Source organism: Danio rerio, chromosome 9 (assembly GCF_049306965.1).
Source record: "Danio rerio strain Tuebingen ecotype United States chromosome 9, GRCz12tu, whole genome shotgun sequence".
In the NCBI taxonomy this organism is placed as follows: domain Eukaryota; kingdom Metazoa; phylum Chordata; class Actinopteri; order Cypriniformes; family Danionidae; genus Danio; species Danio rerio.
Window position 1 is genome coordinate 5599907 of NC_133184.1, and position 21476 is coordinate 5621382.

Below are 21476 nucleotides of genomic sequence, written 5' to 3' on the forward strand. Positions count from 1 at the left end.
CAAACTGTGGCCTTGTTTCCATCTGGTATGTTTTGGTAGGCAGTCGTCGGAGCCATTTCTGCCATTAATGTGCTTTCAAATGCATCTCCTGTGACCACTTGTTTTCAGATTCCAACAAAACCCTTTCCTCTTACTTTGTCTTGCTCGACATCACTTTTGCAGGAGCGCTCAGTGCGATACACAAATACTTCTGAATGAACAAACCCATGTGACACAGCTTTTAAGGCTGTGTTCACCATATTGATCATTACACTTTTCTCCATTCAAAGAGATACGAGTGACATGTCTAGTGTATAGCCTTTGGTATTGTGTGATTCGTGGTTTTATTTTATTTTATTTTTTTTTCTCTTTTATTTATGTTTTTGAATTGCATTTTGGGATCTTAATCTATCTTCCAAAAACCTTTAACCTTGGAAAAGTTCAAAAAAGAGACTGTTATTAACATTTATAATAGTTTAAAGTCCTTAATTGTCTGGGTTGGTGTTACAAAAACCTTGTAATAATATGCCTGTACCTAACCGACTTATTTCTCTACATATTGTTTCTTATTATATTATGTTAAACTACTAAAATGTTAATTCAAGTAATTTTGTTAATCTGTAGAGGTTAGAATTTTCAACATCCAAAGTTGACAGAGCAAAGATTAAGTTCCCATAGAGCAATTCACAACGGTAAATAAACGCCAAACACTGATAATGAACAGATATGTTTAAATATCTCTGAATATTATGGTTACATCTCCTCCATGTTCTGCGTCATCCAAACACGATAACATCTCCAGCTCTGCAGCAACGTTTCCTTTATGAGATTATGCTGCTTATTAATAATGTTAACACTGTAATTCACAACCTGCACTAATTGTGTGATGTTTAACAGTGCAGATTTCTAGATTTCTAGATTTATTTTCTTTTTTTTTTTACACATACTCTAACCTAGCCTGCAGGAAGGATTAGTTGGGGAAAAAGGGATCGCTGGCAGAGCATGAGGAACATTCAGCACTCAGGAGAAGAAGTAAAACATGGAAAGACAGAAGGAAGAAAGGCTTGTCTTAACTGCCATGTTCTAGAGTCGGTCCTGAGGGACCTCAGCGAGTCTGTCTGGGCCTGTGCGGACACTGACTGTAATAGAAATATAGAGTGACTCCGACACACAGGACTGTCACTGAGGGAGAGAGATGGACAGTACAGAATAGATAAGAAAAGACTCTTCTCGTACTACTACTACCAGATTTATAGAACTACTTGAGTGACCTAGTAGCTATGTTTCCATTTAAAGATGTGGATTAGACTTGTGCGTAAAACTGGAATACTGCATAAAACATTTGCGAGTAAAGAAATTTTATCCAATGAAGTCAAAGAGAAGACAATCGTCGCTTTCTAATAAACTTGAGTCACATTTAAAAAAGATCAAATGGAATTTGCTGTGGTAGGAGAAGCCACTGTGGGCCTTTTTTATATAATAAATGGCTTGAGTTTCATACTACTAGACTGTACGGAATGTCACTTTTATCAAGTCTTATTTACATTTGAAGCTTCTAGTGAGTTTTTAGAACAGATATTTGAATAAGTAACACTTTTTTGATGGTCCATTTGAGTATTAGTAGACTGTCTGCTTAATATCTGTTGATACTGCAACTACATGTCAATTTACACTAACCCTAACCCCTATCGTGTACTTTTAATCTGACAAGAATTAGTTAGCATGTAGATGCAGTGTAACTTAGATTCAACAAATGGGCCATTAAAATAAAGTGTGACCTTTAAATCTGTCATTAGTTTTTTACCATCTTTTGCAATAATTAATTAGATAATAAATGAGGTGGATTTAAGAAAGTATTCACTCAAAAATGACATTTGCCACAGCAGAATGAACTGCCAACTTATCCAGTAAGCTTTTACGCAGCAGATGCCCTTCAAGCCGCAACCCATCTCTGGGAAACATCCACACACACATTCACACACACACATACGCATACACTATGGACAAATTAGCTTACCGAATTCACCTGCTGCATGTCTTTGGACTGTGGGGGAAACCTGAGCACCCGGAGGAAACCCACGTGAACGCAGAGAGAACATGCAAACTCCACACAGAAACACCAACTGAGCCAAGGCTCGAACCAGCAACCCAGCAACCTTCTTGCTGTGAGGCGACAGCATTACCTACTGCGCCACTGCTTCGCCCCGTTTTAAGTTCAACTCACTTTAATTTATAAAGACTAATACAGAAAGTTACCCTAATTCCTTCATGCTGTCCCACCAAAAATGATTGTGTATAACCCAGCATTTTTCACAGCGTTAAACATATAGCTCCTTTAAAACAAATTCAGGACTTTACAACCCTCTAATATTTATCTAATATAGTCATTGGAAATACTCCTATGTAGCCACCACTGGAAACAAATCGATCTACCAACAAAGATAATAAACATCAGGATATAAAACTAAAAAGTATGAATATGAAAATGTATCTTCGACAACCACAGGACCTGCTATTGTAGCTAATTAAATTCAAAGTAGATCATTATTAAGTTTTTTTTTTTTTGTAAAATGCAAACAATTATTAGAATACACAGTGGAAGTCAAATGTGTACAAGACGTTGACAAGCACCTTGAAGAGTCTGCAAACTAGATATTTCTTTTTTTTTTTGTAATATATTTGTAATATTTGTAATATTTTTTTTCAGGTAATATAATAACAAAAAAGTATTTTTTAAAAATTAATAAAGTAAAGATTTTGCAAGATATTACTACATTAATAGTTCTAGTACTAGGTAAACAGAACAGAATATATCTAGCTGTGGATGAGGCCTATAAGTGTAGAGAGAGATTGAGAGAGAGAGAGAGAGAGAGAGAGAAAGAGAGAGAGACATCCCTCCTTCCTTTAGCACTAAGTACAGCAGGGAGAATCAGGAGGTCACAAATTGAATTAGACCGGAAGGGAAGGCCAGGCCTGGACCTGCAGGAAACAGCACTCCAGAGATACACAATTACTGCTTGTTTGCTTTCATGTGTGTGTGGCAAGATGTGTGTGTCTCCTGTAACCGTATTTGTTTGTGTGTCATATTGTAGTTTTATGTCATATCAAGCCAATGACAGTTCATGTTAAATGCTTTATTGTAAAAACGGAATAAACGTGTATTGATGTGTATTAATGTCTTAATTTATGATGAAAAACTCAAAAATAATAATGATAATAATAGCAAGACACCATTATTTATATATATATATATATATATATATATATATATATATATATATATATATATATATATATATATATATATATATATATATATATATATATATATATATATATATATATATATATAAATATAATAGTCAGGGGTGCGTTTCCCAAAACCATTGTTAGCCAACTAAGGTCGCAAGTTCCGTTACAAACATAGTTCAATGATTCGTCGCTCAACGAACATTCGCAAACTGCGTCACAAACTTGAGCACTCACAACTACACCTCTGGAGCTGTTAGAAGCATAGTTCCTGGCTGTGTTCTATTCCCACTTATCCCCCCTATGCCATATTCATTTACAACATTCTATCATTCAAAGTTGGAAATTTTAAAAATAAAAAAGCATTACGGTCATCTCTCTTAGCTGTAATTTGCTTTCTAACTATTTTTACAGTTCAGTTTTAGCAATCTACATGTTTACAATAGTGCTCCCTTGGCAGTGCACTTTGAAAACATTGATGTCATTTTTAACACTGAGGGCGAAAGCTGTAGATGACCTATTATTTAAAAGCAGAATTTATGTTACGTCTCCAAAGCTTGTGAAAACACACAACATAGCATACGTTACTTATTTTAATTTATAGTAGGTTATTTATTAAGTATATGTACTGTATATTGCATGGGCCTGCTGGTTAGAACTTTCTGCTGTGGTTTACAAGTGTCAAACTGTAAAAATAGACTTTTAAAAATAAATAAATTAATTAATTAATTAAAAAATAAATAAACAAACAATATCCAACCTAATAATAATAATAATAATAATCATCATTAATACTATTAATTTTATTATAAAATTAAATGTTTATAATAAATACCCTCAGTCATTATTTATTTATTTATTTATTTATTTATTTATTTATTTATTTATTTATGTATGATATTAGAATAGTGTTAGCTTTTTGTTAGTGATTTTATGTTTTAGAATAGAATATGTAATGTTCTCAATAATATTTGTTAAGGAAACATGACCCCTATAAGGTGTCATTTACATATATTTCATTTATTATGGAAAGCTAGTCCATTCTCCAATCATTAAGTCACTCTAACCCTATCTTTAACCTTATATTTTACTGCCTTTTATACACTCCATTAGGCTTAAATGTAGTTTAAAAGTGAAGAAAATGTCAGCTGCTGCTTCCAATTCACTGTGACTTCAGGTTAAAAAGGCATAAAAAACTCATGGACTGGATCCAAAGAAAATGTTCCATTGGGCCAACATCTTACAAGGGCCTGTTCTGTCAATCGGCCCAAAAATGTCTCGCACGGGCCATCCATAATATCGAGCCCTGAAGTTTTGGCACTGACCTACTATGGATTCAGTTCATTATAATGAATGTGCTGAGCCAACATCCTAAATCTCACAGAAAAAAAATCTATATCGTGGCGAGTTATAGTAGATATATTGAAAAAACTCACCCTCGAACTTCAGCAAATGCAAATGTAAAGTGAGTGGATTTAAGGTCTTAGATGCCATAAAAATCCAATAGTGTTCCTGAGACAGTAACATCAGTCACTAAAGATTTTGCTTGTAGAAATCTCAGTTTATCAATTTTTACAAGGTTTCTCAACTGATTAAGTGCGTAATGCAATACAGATCATTGCAAATACATGGAATAATAACAAAAACGATTGTTGATGATTGTTATTCATACTGTGTAAATTCAATGTTGGTTCAGTTTAATCTATTAGAAGCTCTAGAGATGAGAATAAGGTTGTTATTGAGCTTTAATTACCTTAATGTTAAATCAGTTCATGTATTCTGTTCACCTAAAGCAGTGGTGTCCACACTCGGTCCTGGAGGGCCGTTGTCCTGCAAGGTTTAGTTCCAAGCCCAATCAGACACACCAAGGGTTGGCTAATCAAGCTCTTAGTAGGCTTAATAGAAACATCTTTGTAGGCGAGTTGAGGCAAAGTTGGTGCTAAAATCTGCAGGACACCGGCCCTCCAGGACCGAGTTTGGACACCCCTGACATAAAGGAATCTGACAGAAAAGAGTGTTGATTCAATTCACTTCAATAAGTATAAGATTTTAACTTACACATTGATTCATATACTGTAGAGGTAATTGTACAGAACAAGGTAGCTTGAATAAGTTTAATGTTGATTCAGTTCAGATCAATTACATTGATACAATTTGTTCATTATGAAATGAATTTGACTTACCTAAAGCAGATTGAATGTAAACACTTATGTAGCTCTTCATCTTTATTCAGTTCACCTTATTCCAGTTAAATTCAATAACGGTGTTGAAATTAGATTTGGCTGAAGAACATTAACAGAAAAAAAGTGTGGCTATTCAGCTTGAGGATTTAATGTTGGTTCTGTCCAGTTTACAGCAGATATCAATGTTAGACTGTACTGTAACAATAGAGTCATTATTCAGCTTAAGTCATTTCAATGTTCATTTCATTAAGATCAATAAAAATGACAGTTATTCTACTCACATATAAGGAAATTTAATGAACACAGAAGTGCCAATTCATCAAAGATTTAATATACCTAATATATTCAGATATATACAGAAAATGTGGCTAAATTTTATTCAGATTAACACAATTTTACAGAAACCGATGAAGGATCCCACAGTCTTAGTAAGTGCAGTGTTGATTCAATTAAGTTGATCAGCAAGTTGAAATTCTTCAGTTGAGATTCACCAATAAAGCAGCACCATTCTTTTTTTTAATCTAGACTAGGGCCCCTTAACCCTATGGGCCGGCACTGGTAACCCCAAGCTAACAGTCTACTTATAATCTAATGACAGTTAGTTGCCATGTACAGCTAAAACCAGAAGTTTACAAGAACTCTAAAAAAAGGAACATAACAATTTTTTTTAAAAGCCTGATCGTAAATCATACTAAACGTTTACTATTTTATGTCCATTAGGATTACGTAAATCATTTACATTTGATAAATGCCAGAATAATAAGGGATTTATTTTTTCGAGAAATTTAAAATAATTCAGTCAAACGTGTACATATATTTCCTTGGTATTTTTGCATAACTGTACAACTTTGGTCACATGTTTTGGATATCCTTCCACAAGCTTTTCACAATAATTGGTGAAACTAAGTCAGATTTGTCGACTGTCTTGCTCGCACAAGCTTTTTCAACAGCCCACAAATTTTCTATAGGATTGAAATCAGGGCTTTGTGATGGCCACTCCAAAACATTCACTCTGTTGTCCTTAAAGCACATTTTAACTAATTTGGCAGTGTGCTTAGGGTCATGGTCTGTTTTAAAGACCCATTTGTGGCCAAGTTTTAATTTCCTGGCTGATGTCTAGAGATGTTGCTTCAGTATTTCTACATAATGTTCTTTCATCATGATGCCATCTATACTGTGAAATGGACCAGTCCCTCCTGCAGCAAAGCAGCCCCACAACATGATGCTGCCGCCCCCATACTTCACAGTTGGGATGGTGTTCCTAGGCTTGTAAGTTTTCCCCTTTGTCCTCCAAATGTAACACTGGTCATTATGGCCAAACAGTTCAATCTTAGTTCCATCAGACCACAGGACATGTCTCCAAAGATTATTCTTTTTCCCAGTAATGTAATTTAACAAATTGTAGTCAGGCTTTTTTGTTGATTCTGGCTTGTTGATTTTTTCATGTTGTCACACAAGGAAGCAGAGTGTTTGAGGTTTTCCTTACATATTATTCTATAGTTGTGCCTCCAATTAACTCAAATGTTGGCAGTTAGCCAATTGGAAACTTCCAAAACCTTGACACCATCATCTGAGCTTTTTTAGAGGCATAATAATCTTATCGTACGTAAACTTGACTTTCAAGAAAAGTTATAACAATTTCTCAAAAAACATCTCTCTCATTATTCTGCTACTGAGCATAACATAACCCTACTGAAAAATCCAGCTTTAACCAGCCTAGGCTGGTTGGCTGGTTTTAGCTGGTCGACCAGGCTGGTTTTAGAGGGTTTTTGGCCATTTCCAGTCTGGTTTCCAGCCATTTCCAGCCTGGTCTTAGCTGGTCAGGCTGGGAGCTGACCAGCTAAAACCAGCTTGACTAGCCTAGCCAGGCTGGGAGCCCAGACAAAACCAGCTATGTCCAGCTTAAACCAGGCTGGTCAAGCTGGTTTTAGCTGGATTTAGCTGGTCATTTACCAGCCTCACCAGCTAAGACCAGGCTGTAAATGGCTGGAAACCAGCCTGGAAATGGCCAAAACCCCTCTAAAACCAGGCTGGTCGACCAGTTAAAACCAGTCAACCAGCCTAGGCTGGTTTAAGCTGGATTTTTCAGCAGGGAAACAAATTTAATAATCGTAACTTACCTAAAAGAGAAAAAGGCTAGTCACATTAACATCTGACTTTTTTAAAATGGTTAGGTGCCTTTTTATCCGGTGTATGTAAACTTCTGGTTTCAACTGTAGATGCAATGTAACTTAAATTTAACAAACGGACCGTCAAAATAAAGTGTGACCAAATATCACAATGTCAGATTTTTTACATAATGTGCAACCTTACTACCTCAGTAGTTCTAGTGTTAAACCTCCACTAACAAACCAAAGACGACAGTGGTAACGAACCCAAACTCCATCAGGTGACACAAATAATGAAAAAACCTCCCCATCAAAGAAGTATTCAATCTGTTTACAGTTACACACAGTTTACACACATTCCTTTTTGTTTCAACTTGTCTCCTCATTACAAAACACCACTGAAATTCATTCACATTATGACTTCAAACTCACAACCATGGGATCCAACAAGGAAAGACACTTCCCACATCCAACTTCATTTATCATCCATTTCATATCTGTCTCGTCTCTAAATGGGAATTCACAACACATCGGTAAATACACCCATGTGTGCACAGAGCTGACAGTAATTGCTTGTGGTTTTACAAGTGCTCCAGACAGGGGAAAACAACGATCACACGAGTGCCCTACGGGCCGCGAGCGGATCTCTGGCCTGCGTGTCGCCACTAGAATAGGAGTGCGATCCTTGGCTTTGTCCTCTGGCTTTTCCGCTGAGCCTCTGCGCCGTGTCAAAAAGGCCCCAGGGCTGGGGACGATAAGCCAACTCCAGGGACACCAAGTGGCATATGAGCCTCCAAGCCAAAGAAGCCTCGTCCGCCAGCCCATCTGCCCTTCCAGGAAAGGTTAAAGAGGACTCGAGCAGGAAGCATTGATTTCAACGATTTGGAGACCGGTCTAGTTGGAAGGGATTAAGGAGGAACCCGCTGATCTGGCTGCGGCAGGGCTAAATGAAAGGTCTGGTTACTGTGCGTTTACGGCCATGTGTTTGGTTTCCGCGGGTGGATGTACCCTGCGGTTAGATTATTCTCTACCTGAGGAGTGTAAACACTCGCACTTGCCAGTTTCTTTCTCTTGGTTGTGCGTGGGCCGTTGTGTTGGTGTGCGGGTAGGTGAGGTTAAGAAAGATTTCCACTGTAATGATGCTTGTACTGTGGAGAGGATGTTTCTCATGTGGATTGTGCATGAAATGCTCATGCTTAAAGGAAGACTTTCTACAAAAGAGACTTGTGTTCAGCATCATTTTGCCTTTAAGCTTTTGTGGAACATTTCAAAAGATGATTTTGAAGACTTGCCTCCATGCAATTGCACCTAAAATGGATGACAACGGACTCATTTCAAATTCATTTTGGATTTTTTTTGGGAAATAAAAGGCATAAGTTACATGATACATAGGCAAAAAAGCACTCTGGGTCGTCTTGGAAATTTCTTATTTTAATTTGTATAGTAATAAATATGACTGCCAGCAGTCTGTATTCTGGGTCAGTGTAAAAAGGTTGTATGAAATGATTTTGAGGATGGTCCTCCTGCCGTTTTGAGGATCAAGCTCCACATGTTTTTACATAAGGGATGTCCACTCAAACAGAAATGGTTTGAGTATGTTTTATGCAAACAAGAAATGATTGGTGATAATCATTTAGAGGACATTTATAAAGCACAGTTTCAACTAAAAGATGAAAACGGTTTTATGTTGTTTGTTTGTACATGGTAATGGTGTATTGGCGACCTGGAACTGCAAACAGGTTGCAAAATGGGGTTCATACATGCATAAATACATGTACAGTATAATACATACAAACTAATGAAAACCCGATCACTTATTTTCAACATAGGCTAATTCTGAAAATGTAGCCCTATATACATTTCTGTAGATTGTGAATTATGTAGCCAGAAGTATGTATGACTGCATTTCATTTTTAAATCAAACAAACAATCATTTTTGTGATTACCAGCTGACCGCTTACCTCCATATGGAGGTAATTTATTTTTTCCAGTTAGCTCGCCATGTACGTCTGCGGACTTTAGACACAGAGAGCAGTTGACCACAATGTCGGAGTTCAAGTCCGGTAAAAAATGGTTCCAGAAAGCAGGTAAGACAAAAACAGAATGCAAAAAATATTATTTGATGTCAGAATGGTGGGCGTGGAAAAGCAGTCAATTTGCATTTAAAGCCACAGGCTACAAAAGCAGATACACTGTACTCAGACACCATAATGGGCAGATTCTGGAGGCTATAATAAATTATCTGGTGAGTATTTCGAGCTAAAACTTTACAAACACATTCTGGAGACACCAAAAGATGTTTGAACAGAACAGTGTGTTCGCTGTCATATTGGAGTTATATAAACCCAAGAAGTCTCTTTTTTTTACATTTCCTAACGTTACAAAAGGACCCAAATCCCAGTGATTTTGAGTCTCACCGCAACGTGACGTAGGAGTGTGGTTTTCCCCGTCCACCAAATTGATTGACAGTTGCCATTTTTCTATAATAACATGTACACACATGTCCACAGAACATTTTTTTGGAAAGTAACTTGGATTAGATGATCTGTTAAAATCCAACATATAGTAAAACATCAAACTCTGTGATATTTATAAGTTTAAAACGTTTTTAAAACAAAGCCTGTTTGCAATAAAGACTGTAAAATAGCTATGTAATTCTTAACTGCTATAACCACCACAGCTGCAATGGTGTCACTAAACACCAATGTGTGTGTTGGTACTGCTAACGACAGTTGTGTGTGACTCATCATATCAGAAAGGCTTGAATAAATTCCACCACAAATACATCAAATAAACTTGCTTGGTATTTTTTACTAATAAGCTGTATTTCAGCTTCATCTGTGTCTCCCTCTATCACTGACTGCTGTTTATTTGATGTCAGAATGGCGGGCATTGAAAAAAAGCTCATTTTTATTTAAAACCACAGGATACAAAAACAGATACACTGTACTCAGACACCATAATAGGTAGATTCTGGAGGCTATAATAAATAATCTGATGGGTATTTTGAGCTGAAACTTTACAGACACATTCTGGAGACACCAAAAGTTGATCTTAAATCTAGTAAAAAGGGTAAAATAGGTGCCCTTTTAGTAATCGAATATGCCTGTGTAATTAATATTAGTGGTGGTTTCTGGGAATAACATACTTTGGAAAGTCAGCATCTAGTTTTCCAGACATCCATATAATAACTAGCATGTTTATAAAGATTTGTAAACAGTCCTGTGCTATGTTTGAGTATCATGACCAACATTATTTGGCAAAAATACCCAAGTAGTAGGAGAAAGGTCAGCACTCAGGAAACCTGCTGGCTCCAGAGGATCAACACTTTTAAAATCTCTTGTTTACATGATGGATCTCCATGAGGTGTAAACCAGCCCTCTGTATGTAAATCAGCTCTGATATTCAGTGCCAAAAGTGCCTGTTGCCGGATGTGTAGATGGAGCGGCACGGTGGAAATCGCCGTCTTTCCGTCTCATTAATTTCCCTTGCAAACAGAGATCCGGCAGGTCCATGCCTCTTTACTCCCATACATATTTAATGCTACGAGGAAAAAGGACGCAGGCGGCCAGATTCTGTTCCCTCTGCAGTCGCCATGGTATAGGCAGTGAATAAAGCGCCCTTACAAAGTCACACTGTCATGCTGTCAAGAGGGCAGCCTCTCACCAAAAAATGTCATTATCTTCCCACTTGTGTGCAACAATGCACAGGCCACAAAGGTGAGGAGGCGAGCAAACACACAGGGAGAGAAGCAGAGAAAAAGCACAGGGTGAAGAAGAAAAAAGGCACAAAAAGATATGATTGTTTTCCGACCTAAATATAATTTCACTTCAAGAAGCGCAGGGGTCATTAAGCTGACATTCCACAATTCAAACACAAAGTGCAGTGCTTGTGCAAAGGTCGGAGGAACACGAGAGTAGATTTGCAATTTAGATTGTGTTAAAAGGCTGCCAACTCCCCAGATTCGGATTTTTATTTCATTAGGACGACGTGATTCTTCCAACACTTTCTACAGTCTGCATTCCACTCGCTGATTAGCTGATGAAAAGGAGGAGGACAAAAGGAGAGGAGTTGTGCTTCATATGCAGCTTACAATGACACAGACACACACACACAACAGTAAGGTATCAATTCCAGTCATTCTCTGTGGACCAATTACCACTAAAATATTTAGTATGTTGATTACAGTTTTTTCTTTGGTAAGCAGTGCGATGACTTTCAATGCATGGTTTTTAAGTACAGGGGAGTTCTGTGTAGGCAGATCGCTAAAAATGTTTATTTTCTAAGATTCTAAGCAGAAGTAAAAACTATAAACTCAGCATAATACAGTACAAGGGGTCACCAATTTCAGTCCTGGAGGGCCAGGGTCCCTGCAGGGTTTAGCTCAAACTTGCCTCAATACACCTGCCTGGATGTTTCAAGTATACCTAGTAAGACCTTGATTAGCTTGTTCAGATGTGTTTGATTAGGGTTGAAGCTAAAATCAGGACACCGGCCCTCCAGGAATAAGTTTGGTGACCTCTGTTCTAGACCGTTCATACTACAACCACCAAACTAACACCAAACCTCTAAACTGGTCTGACTCGAGTTGCTATATTTTTTCCAACTGAAAAAACGGTTTTCCAACGGTTTTCCAAAAACTGACTCGGAAAAGTCCCATTGACTCAACTTTGGACCAAACTTTATGACTTCATAACTTTGCACCAGACTGTCATACAGACTTAAGGTGCCTCTTATTTAACTCAGACTACCAATCTACCAATCACTGATGACCTTTCAACTTACTAGCCACACCCTAGCAACCTCTTGCAGCACCTCAGCAACTGTCCCATAGACTTTCATTGAAAAAAAAAACTCCTATTGACTTTACATTGGACATACTAGCAATATACCAATCCATACTAATGACATACAGAGTTCAGATTGGTATCAGCTGTAGTGTCGCAAATCATGGTGGGGGTTGTTGTCCAAGTAAACATCTGGTGAGGAGTACATATAGCTAGTGCCCTTTAGGGAGATTCATGGGCACTCTTTATAAAATTATAGTTGAAGACCTCTTGTGAAATTTTTAAATTAAAATGTATTTTTTTTATATAAATATGTCCCAAGGGCTGTTTAACGGAGAAATTTTGTAGAACATAACAGATTTATTAACCCATTTCTTTTGATTAGTTATTTTGCAGGATACTATTATGTAGCCTAAATTGCTATTTAAATGCTTAACTAAGTTTATTACGTTAGCTAGTTTTGTTCTGTAGCCAGTTGGGGGGGGGGGGGGGAGATTTAAGAGGGCTAATAATACTGACCTTAAAATAAAAATAATATATAACAAAACAGCTTTCATTTCTGTCAAACTTAAAGAAACAATGATTTAACCAAACAGAAAAAATACAAATGTTAAGTAACCAACCAACTGCATATCTTTTCAGATTTTAATAAAGTAGATTTGAGGGTTAGCTCATTATATACTTCATCTTCATTCGTTCATTTTCTTTTCAGCTTAGTCCCTTTATTAATCTGGGGTCGACACAGCGGAACGAACCGCCAACTTATCCAACATATGTTTTACAATGCGAATGCCCTTCCAGCTGCAACCCATCACTGGGAAACATCCATATACATCCACTCACACACATAAACTACGGACAATTTAGCTTACCCAATCCACCTGTAGCTCATGTCTTTGGCATCGAGGGGGAAACTGGACCACCCGGAGGAAACCCACACAAACACGGTGAGAACATGCAAACTCAGAATAGCCAACTGATCCAGCCGGGGCTCAAACCAGCGAACTTCTTGCTGAGAGGCGATTGTGTTATCTACTGTGCTGCCCTTATAGCTCATCTTATTTTTTTTTTATTATCTGAGACTCGACAACTTTCAAAACATTTGATTTTCCATCTACTATTTCCACGGTCATGCTTCACATGGTTAATAAATTCAAGTCTCATCTAGATCTGACCTGATCCTGACTCTGACACAACCCTGGCTATGTTCAAAAGAGAACACCTGGGCCCCCTTTGCTTCTACTAACATCTGTCAATCAACATCAATCAATCAGAATCATTCTAACCGACAAAAAAGTCTTGCTAGAACAGGCATGTCTCCACAAAGCGCTGACGGGAAGATGCCGTCTTGTTTATCTAGACAATTGACTAACGGCATAAGATCTGCTTCATGCTGCAGCATATTCAGGCCAAGACCTGCCCACTTACTGAGGACGAGACTGTCTGATTGACGTTTAAAGTGACCAATCACAGTCAGTTTACTATTTAAAGGCATATTTACTTCATAAGTTGTTAGCTGCATCTTTAGAAACAGTACATTTTAGGTCTATTGCAAAATGTGCATATAGTAGTCAATATTTGAAGTGGATCAAAAAACGAAATTTTCAATATGGCTCTAGAACACAAATAACTTTGATGAATGGATTTGATCTACTTTAAATGTATAAAAAAGTAAGAAAGTACCAATTAGTGTCAAGACTTAAATAAATAAATAAATAAATGAATAAATAAATGAATGATTGAATGAATGAATGAATGAATGAATGAATAAATAAACAAATAAATAAATAAATGCCACCTAAAGATTCTGCTTCCCTGGAATTACTAGTTTACTATGTTTCTAGTAAACTGACATTATTTGTTTTATTCCTTAAAATATGATAATATTTCTGCATTTTTTTCCAGTAATTGACACTTGAACACAATATCAAATGTTTGAATTATTTATTTATTTATTAATTTATTGTATTAATTTATTATATATATATATATATATATATATATATATATATATATATATATATATATATATATATATATATATATATATATATATATATATATATATTCTGTTATTTTCTTATTTATTTATCTATTTATTTGTTTATTTTATTTATTTAATGACCAATATAACAATTCTTAACTCTTCTAAAGTTAAAACATTATTGTGCTGTCTGAAAGTTAAACATATGTGGGGAAAAAAAAAATAATAATATAATACTTTTTTTATATTTGTTAAATGTTATTATTACTAATTATCATTTTGAGCTGTAAATGACAAAATTTGAATTGCACATTTAGAAGAAGCTGGATCAGTAGTTTGCAGATCAAAAGACAAATGTTATATTTTACTCAACCACATAGCTATACATTGCAAATCCTAGAACTTTTGATTGGTCTTGTGTAGCGGCAAAAATAAATATTGAACACATCCCCATTTTTTTCTCAGAAAACATATTTGTAAATGTGCTGGATATTGTAGTCCATTTAAAGGCGGATTTGTCATTCTATATGATACTGTGTGTTTACCAGCGATCTGCACAGGCTGGATTGCTGGTGATTGTGACAAAAGGTCTCTGCAGATTTTGTGTGAGCCTAATCATTGACAACTTCCTTACAAACCCCTTTTTCCCCCGAAATGTTTTTATTCACTCTGCTTTCATAATTTTTATTTACTCTAAAGAAATAAGTACATATTATTACAAAGATATGAAAACAAAGCAGAATATACAGTCCTGCTGTAGGATAAAGTACAGTATCTTTCTGTTGGTGAACCAGAGGAACAGAGGATTTTGTTCAACACCAGCCTATCAGATTAGAGCTGGGCAGTTTAGTGTGCAGTGTGTGTGTGCATCAGATGGTCAGTGAACGGACTGTGGGCGGCCAGTGGAGCCGCAGGCTGAAACTAGGGAAGAGGTAACAAAACACAAAATCTCTCTTCTCGTTTTCTTGTACTTTCCTTAACTCCCTCTTGCACATGCACACACACATTCAGACAGATGGAGGATAATACATTTAGTTCTTCCAGATAGTTGCTATTCTGCCTTAGGTTCTCTACAGGCTTCGGATTTTGGACTGGGATATGGAGGAGTAATTTTGGGTAGTGTCTGAACAATCTATGGCTTAAAATGGATTATGCAATGGATTTGTGTGCCATCTGAAGAGTAAATAGTTGGTGAGTGGCATGATGCGTGCAGCATATTAGGAACTTACTAATGCTTGAGTTTCTAGTGCAAAACTTATTTCACGGTCAAGATGATGAAAACATGACAGCAAACTAAATATATATATATATATATATATATATATATATATATATAAACCTGAGCAAAACTAAAAAGAAAAGAAAATATAATAAAACTAAATGGACTTTAATACATTTTCTACAAATTATTAACTCATGATTGCTCAAAAATAGTAAATATTTATCAAACATTTGTTTTTTTAAACTAATTAAATAACATCACAGTTAATACAAACAATCGTTCTATAATTGTTTGTAAATAAGTGTCTTATGTGTACCGATGAAAATCAAATAAAGCAAAAATGCTGAATATATTTTACAAACATTTATGAGACTAATGTTACTTCAAATATTGTAAAGTTGTTGCTTTTATTCACCAAAATAACCTGAGCACAAATTAATTAATTAATTAATTATTAGTTAATTAATTATTCATTTTTGTTACGCACAATATCAATTATATCTGTTCTATTTCTGTAAATGGTGGTGGATGAGGAGATTATGCCCAAAAATGTGTGAAGCACTTTGAGTGTCAAGAAAAGTGCTATATAAATCTAAGGAATTATTATTATTAAGGATTTATTATACAACCTTGTGATACCTAGAACTAAATTTTAAAAAAATCATAAATTTGTTTTAGACTGTTGATAACGAGAAAATGAGCTTGCTTATGTGAATTAAATGTGAGTTTATATTTATTATTCAGCAAAGAGCAGTGTGCACTTGTTTCAGCACCATGGACAGAGACCAAACTACTCTCGCCTGCAAACCTGAGCAAAACTGAAGAGAAATAATAATAATAATAAAAAATCTATAAATTAAAGATATGAGAGAGAGAGAGAGAGAGAGAGAGAGAGAGAGAGAGAGAGAGAGAGAGAGAGAGAGAGACAATAGATGGAAAAAAGCAAGGAAGAAATGCAACAATCTGCTGCACACTCACTGAAAGTGTAATGTGCAGTGTACTTTACAAAGTGTCCTGCTGTCAGTTTGGCAGGACATTTTGCCCTTGTTTTCTCATCCCACAGCACAGGAAATACAAACCTGATAGAGCTAATCGTTTGCGAATGACATGCTTCACATGCTCTCCTCTGCTGCGGCAGCTGCAGCTGCTCTATTAAGCTAGAGGCAAAGAGCAACAGTCCTATTTCATGCATGTGTAACAACACTGTTATTCAACGCCATGACTGAAGGAAAAATGCCTGAACAATGACTGGAAGAGAATAGACTTCCGGGGATTACACAGAGAAAAAATAAATAAAAAATCACTGCTGCACTATTAACGTTATTGAAATTCCATAAAGCACTGCGCCATCTCCCTCTCGCTCTCTCACACACTCCACACAGTCTTTGTGTTGTTCTATCTCTCTGCAGATCGTAGGACACCTACAACCATAAATCTCAGATGGCTCCAAATGAGAGGACATGCCCTCAGATTTGTCCTTCCACACTGAAATAATTCCCTACTACGAAAGGTAGTAAAAAAACAAAACAAAAAAAACACATCTGTATCATCCTACATCTTATCTGGTTTTAGGCTTGCCTGGCTAGATGAAGTAAGCACAAATCAGCCCAAAAATACATAGAGTGGAACCACCAGCTTAATACTTTAACTACTTTTCTGAGCGATGCTCTTTTGTTTATTGCATTAACCAATTATAGGTTAACCTTTATGAAAAGGTAAAAATTGTATATTTTGCATGAAAATAGCAAGGAACCCAAAACAGCCATGAGCTGCATCATGATTTGTTTTAAATACCCAGGAGTACCATGCAAATACCATATGGTATTCATTATGGTAATGTGTATTGACATTGTCATTACATAACAGCCTATGTGCTGTTACTGTCGTATTTCACATGGACATATAATAACTGCCAAGTTCGGGGTTTAGGACTTTTGCGTATACTAAAATGAAAATGATCAAATCACGTCACTAGTCAAGAGGTACTTTAGATGAACCATACCTTTTTTTCCTAAAATTATAGCTTTCGTTTAGGTTATGTTCTGCTCGCCCTGCTTATCCTTCAGTGTATTTGCATCACATACAACTGAGTGAGAAATTACCGTATAATTAGCTTCCAAAAGCTACCCTACTTCTAACCCAAACTTATGCATTCAAGGTGTCAAACAAACCCACCTCTCGTTAATCCACAAGTGCGCGCGCACCTTGTATCCGCGCGCGTTCTCGCGCGCAGATGACAAAACAGCGAACCGTACACATGTAGCGTTTGATAACGTGAAAGCAATGTACGCACACAATGCGCTTCTTTTAGAAGCCGTCAGCAAACAAAGCAACACCAAAAGAGAAAAGCAGCATTCGCCTACCGTGCACTCTTCCATACATGTCCGCACCGAATATACATCCGTTTCATATTTCTGAACCAAAAGCTCAAACTCTCGGTATTTCTCCTGAGCTCGTCGGTCGTAGCGTTGGTAAGCCTGAACGCACTGGCTGCATCCCGACGCATCAGCCATGTCCAGGCTACAGGTCAAATTGTCCGGACTCGTAAACCCGTAAAACAAATCCAAAAGAGAGTAGGAATTACAAAAAGAAAGATAGAAATCGCTCAGGTTCCACTCGGAGAGGCCCGAGCACACGGCTTCCGCCTCGGCGAAAGTCAAGCAGTTTTTGGAGAGGCTGTCAGGATGACAAGTTTCAAGTCTCCACAGAGGTTTGGTAGAATTGCCTATAAAAATAAGACTCTGCTCTGTCTGATGGCTGGATGAAAGTATATGGTTGGTGTGGTCCAGCCGTTTGTCTCGCGTCCTCGTCAGTTTCGCCTCGGCGCAGAACCACAGATGATCAGAGAGCAAAACGGTGATAAACAAAAGAGAGGCTAAGGACAGTCGCCATCTCTGGGCCCGTTCCGAATCGGTGAATAATGGCTTTTCGTCCTCTCGGGGTGCGAAGCAGATTTTTAAGCCGTCATCTTGCTGCCGACACGTCCAAGCACCCCTGGTCATATTTCAGGAAAGAGCAGCACTGGCCGACTCCACCGCGACGGCTCCTCGACCTGCCACAAAATGCATTGATTTGAAATGTTTTCCTCCGTTCAACAGCGCTCTCGTCAGCTGTATCCGACTCTCTGGGCTAGATGAAGCCGCTCGCGGTCATATCTCCGTTATTCCGCATGGCTCCCCGGAGAAAAAGCGCTTCTGTGTGACAACATGCCTCCTCTGTTCCCGAAGCTCCTGCCTGTGTCCCCGTATCTCCTCAAGGGAAGGCGAGACGCTGAACGAGCTGCTCTTTCCCTATCTGGGCGGATTGCCTTCGATCTTCTCTGCTGTTCATCATCATCATCATCATCATCTTGGGTCCTGTGTTAAGTTGCCGCCATGTTCGTCTTGAAACTCTTTTTGGGGAGCTGGGTCATTTGCGTCATCTCCATCCTGGCGCAGTAACACAGATCTACAGACTACGGGCGATGGATACACACGCGTGCGCGCGCCCGCACTCACTCACTCACTCACTCTTACACACGCGCGCACTCACTGGACGTGTCAATGTGAGAGATCACTCATAATAAACGCACATCTTCCAGTACACGTTTAGAAGCCGGTCGCCCGCCTTGTCCTTCCTCTCGCTCCATTCACCTTCAGCATCCCGTCAAACCGCAATCCGTTCATCACAATACTCGAGCGAAATAAACGACGCAGTGTGGACGTTTAAAGACGCGGTGGCGTTCAATAACAGCATCGTTTTAGCTATGCGTAATTTTCCTTAAATGCGCAAAGACTGAGGAAGAAAAAACATGCGCAACATGTTGCGTGAGGCAGGATCAGCGTGCGACTGAGATGAAACGACATTTGTATGTCTCGTTCATCCCGTTCAGGCTGAAGTTTATTAGTATGCAGCGTGTAACTGTGTGTAAGGAGCCGGGCACAGGAGAGACATCTGGGCGTCAAAGCAGCACGTTGGAAAGCGAGCGCGGAAACGTGAGCCGCGAGTGTGTGTGTAGGAGAGGGAGCAAGAGAGACTGAGAGAGATACAGATACTGTATATTTGTCCTCTAACAGGCTAACCTTTTGCGGCATGGCCCTGTTTGATCCTGCATTTCAAAGCAAACAAAGTGTGCATGCAGTGCACAACCACCACGCGCTAAGCTTCTGCCTTTCTGCCTGTATTTGGGTGCTGAACGTGATGAGCGAGGCGAGGCTGGCATGCAAATCAGTGCTTTTTCATTTCACATCCTCACAAAGTCGCCAAAATACTGTCAGGTTAAATTTCTTGGAGTGCTACCAATGCTTTCCTTAAAATAAATCCCACCCCTTGTGGAGAAATCAAGATGTTTTTTTTTTTTTTTTTTTTTTTTTTACAAAGTAATGCTTTATTATTATTATTATTATTATTATTATTATTATTATTATTATTATTATTATTATTATTATTATTATTATTAATAATAATAATAATAATAATAATCATAATATTTTATTGTTTATTATTACTATTATTATTATTAGTAGTAGTAGTAGTATATTAATACATTACTTTTTATAGTATAATAATGTACAGTAGCAACACTGTCAAATTGAAACTCCCAATAAAAGTCAAAACAAACGGTTAGTTGGTCTATAGCAAAAGTGCTATTTTGCTTATCAATTTTGTTAATCCATAATAAAAGTAATAAATTAGTGTTTCTGTTTTGTCACCATCCTATTAAAAGGATGAACATAAAAAAACTCAACTGTTGCTAAAACATTGTTGCTTTATTATTAGATTTGCATTAAAACAAAATCGCAATTTAGTATTTAGTTACAATTATTTATGTACTAACTATATATGTCACAAGATCAACAGATTTCATCTAACATTTATAGGATCAAATACAGTGTGAAAATAAATAGAAGGATTTGATTATAACTTATAGGAAACAAATAATAAAGGTAGCTAAAGATTTGAGATCTCCAAAGCCTCAGGCAAAAGCCCCCAGAGCTACAGAGCAGAGCCTGTAAGCACCATATTCAACCTTGTGTGAATGCATACATGACTGACAGAATCAATGTATGTTCAGTAGACTGCCCTGTCAATACAACAGATCATTTAGATATATTTATAAACTTAAAATAGTGCTACCAGCATCAGTTCAATCTAAAACAATGCTCAAAGTTCTTTCATGATTTAGTAACTCTTGTTATGTTCTATATTACTTTGAATTCTTCGTTTTGTTAAAGGGTTACGAAACCCTTGAGTACTTTTTTTTTTTTTTTTGAGATTTTAACAGATTTGTGTGTGTTGAGCATCAGTTAAGACAATGATAGCACCTGTTAGCTTTAATTGTGGGAAAAACTGGATAATTTTGAGCTTTTGTCAGCTAATTTCAGCTTCAAGGTTTAAAATGATTTTTGGGGCAAGATGAAATGGGCGACGTAGCACAGAACTGCAAGTGCAAAGATGACGCGTCAATTTCCGATTATTATTCATAGCAGAGTTTTCTTATCCTATGAGAAGAGATGGCTTCTTAATTATTCATGACTGCATGTGCTTTCCGAAGGCAACCTGCTAGTGCCAAGCTATGAGACACGGTCCCACGTCAATATATATATATATATATATATATATATATATATATATATATATATATATATATATATATATATATATATATATATATATATATATATATATATATATATATATATATATATATATATATAAAATTCACTAATGTTGATCCTGGACCATCAATATATAAATTCACTGATGTCGATCCTGGACCATCAATATATAAAATTCCCTAATGTTGATCCTGGACCATCAAGTAATTAAAATCACTAATGTTGATCCTGGACCATCATTATATAATTTTACTAACGTTGATCCTGGACCATCAATATATAAATTCACTAATGTTGATCCTGGACCATCAATATATAAATTCACTATTGTTGATCCTGGACCATCAATATATAAATTCACTATTGT

General features: G+C 36.9%; 1 protein-coding gene across 1 annotated transcript in view; it reads right to left on the reverse strand.

Annotated features, from left to right (window-relative positions):
- The window catches only part of nalf1b (NALCN channel auxiliary factor 1b), a 237135-nt gene extending 218174 nt beyond the window's left edge, over positions 1 to 18961 (reverse strand). The window contains exon 1 of the mRNA XM_017357749.4: positions 17876 to 18961. Within this exon, the coding sequence (XP_017213238.1) occupies positions 17876 to 18514 (639 nt within the window). The 5' untranslated portion in view covers positions 18515 to 18961. The remainder of the gene's footprint in view (positions 1 to 17875) is intronic.
- Positions 18962 to 21476: the final 2515 nt, after the last annotated feature.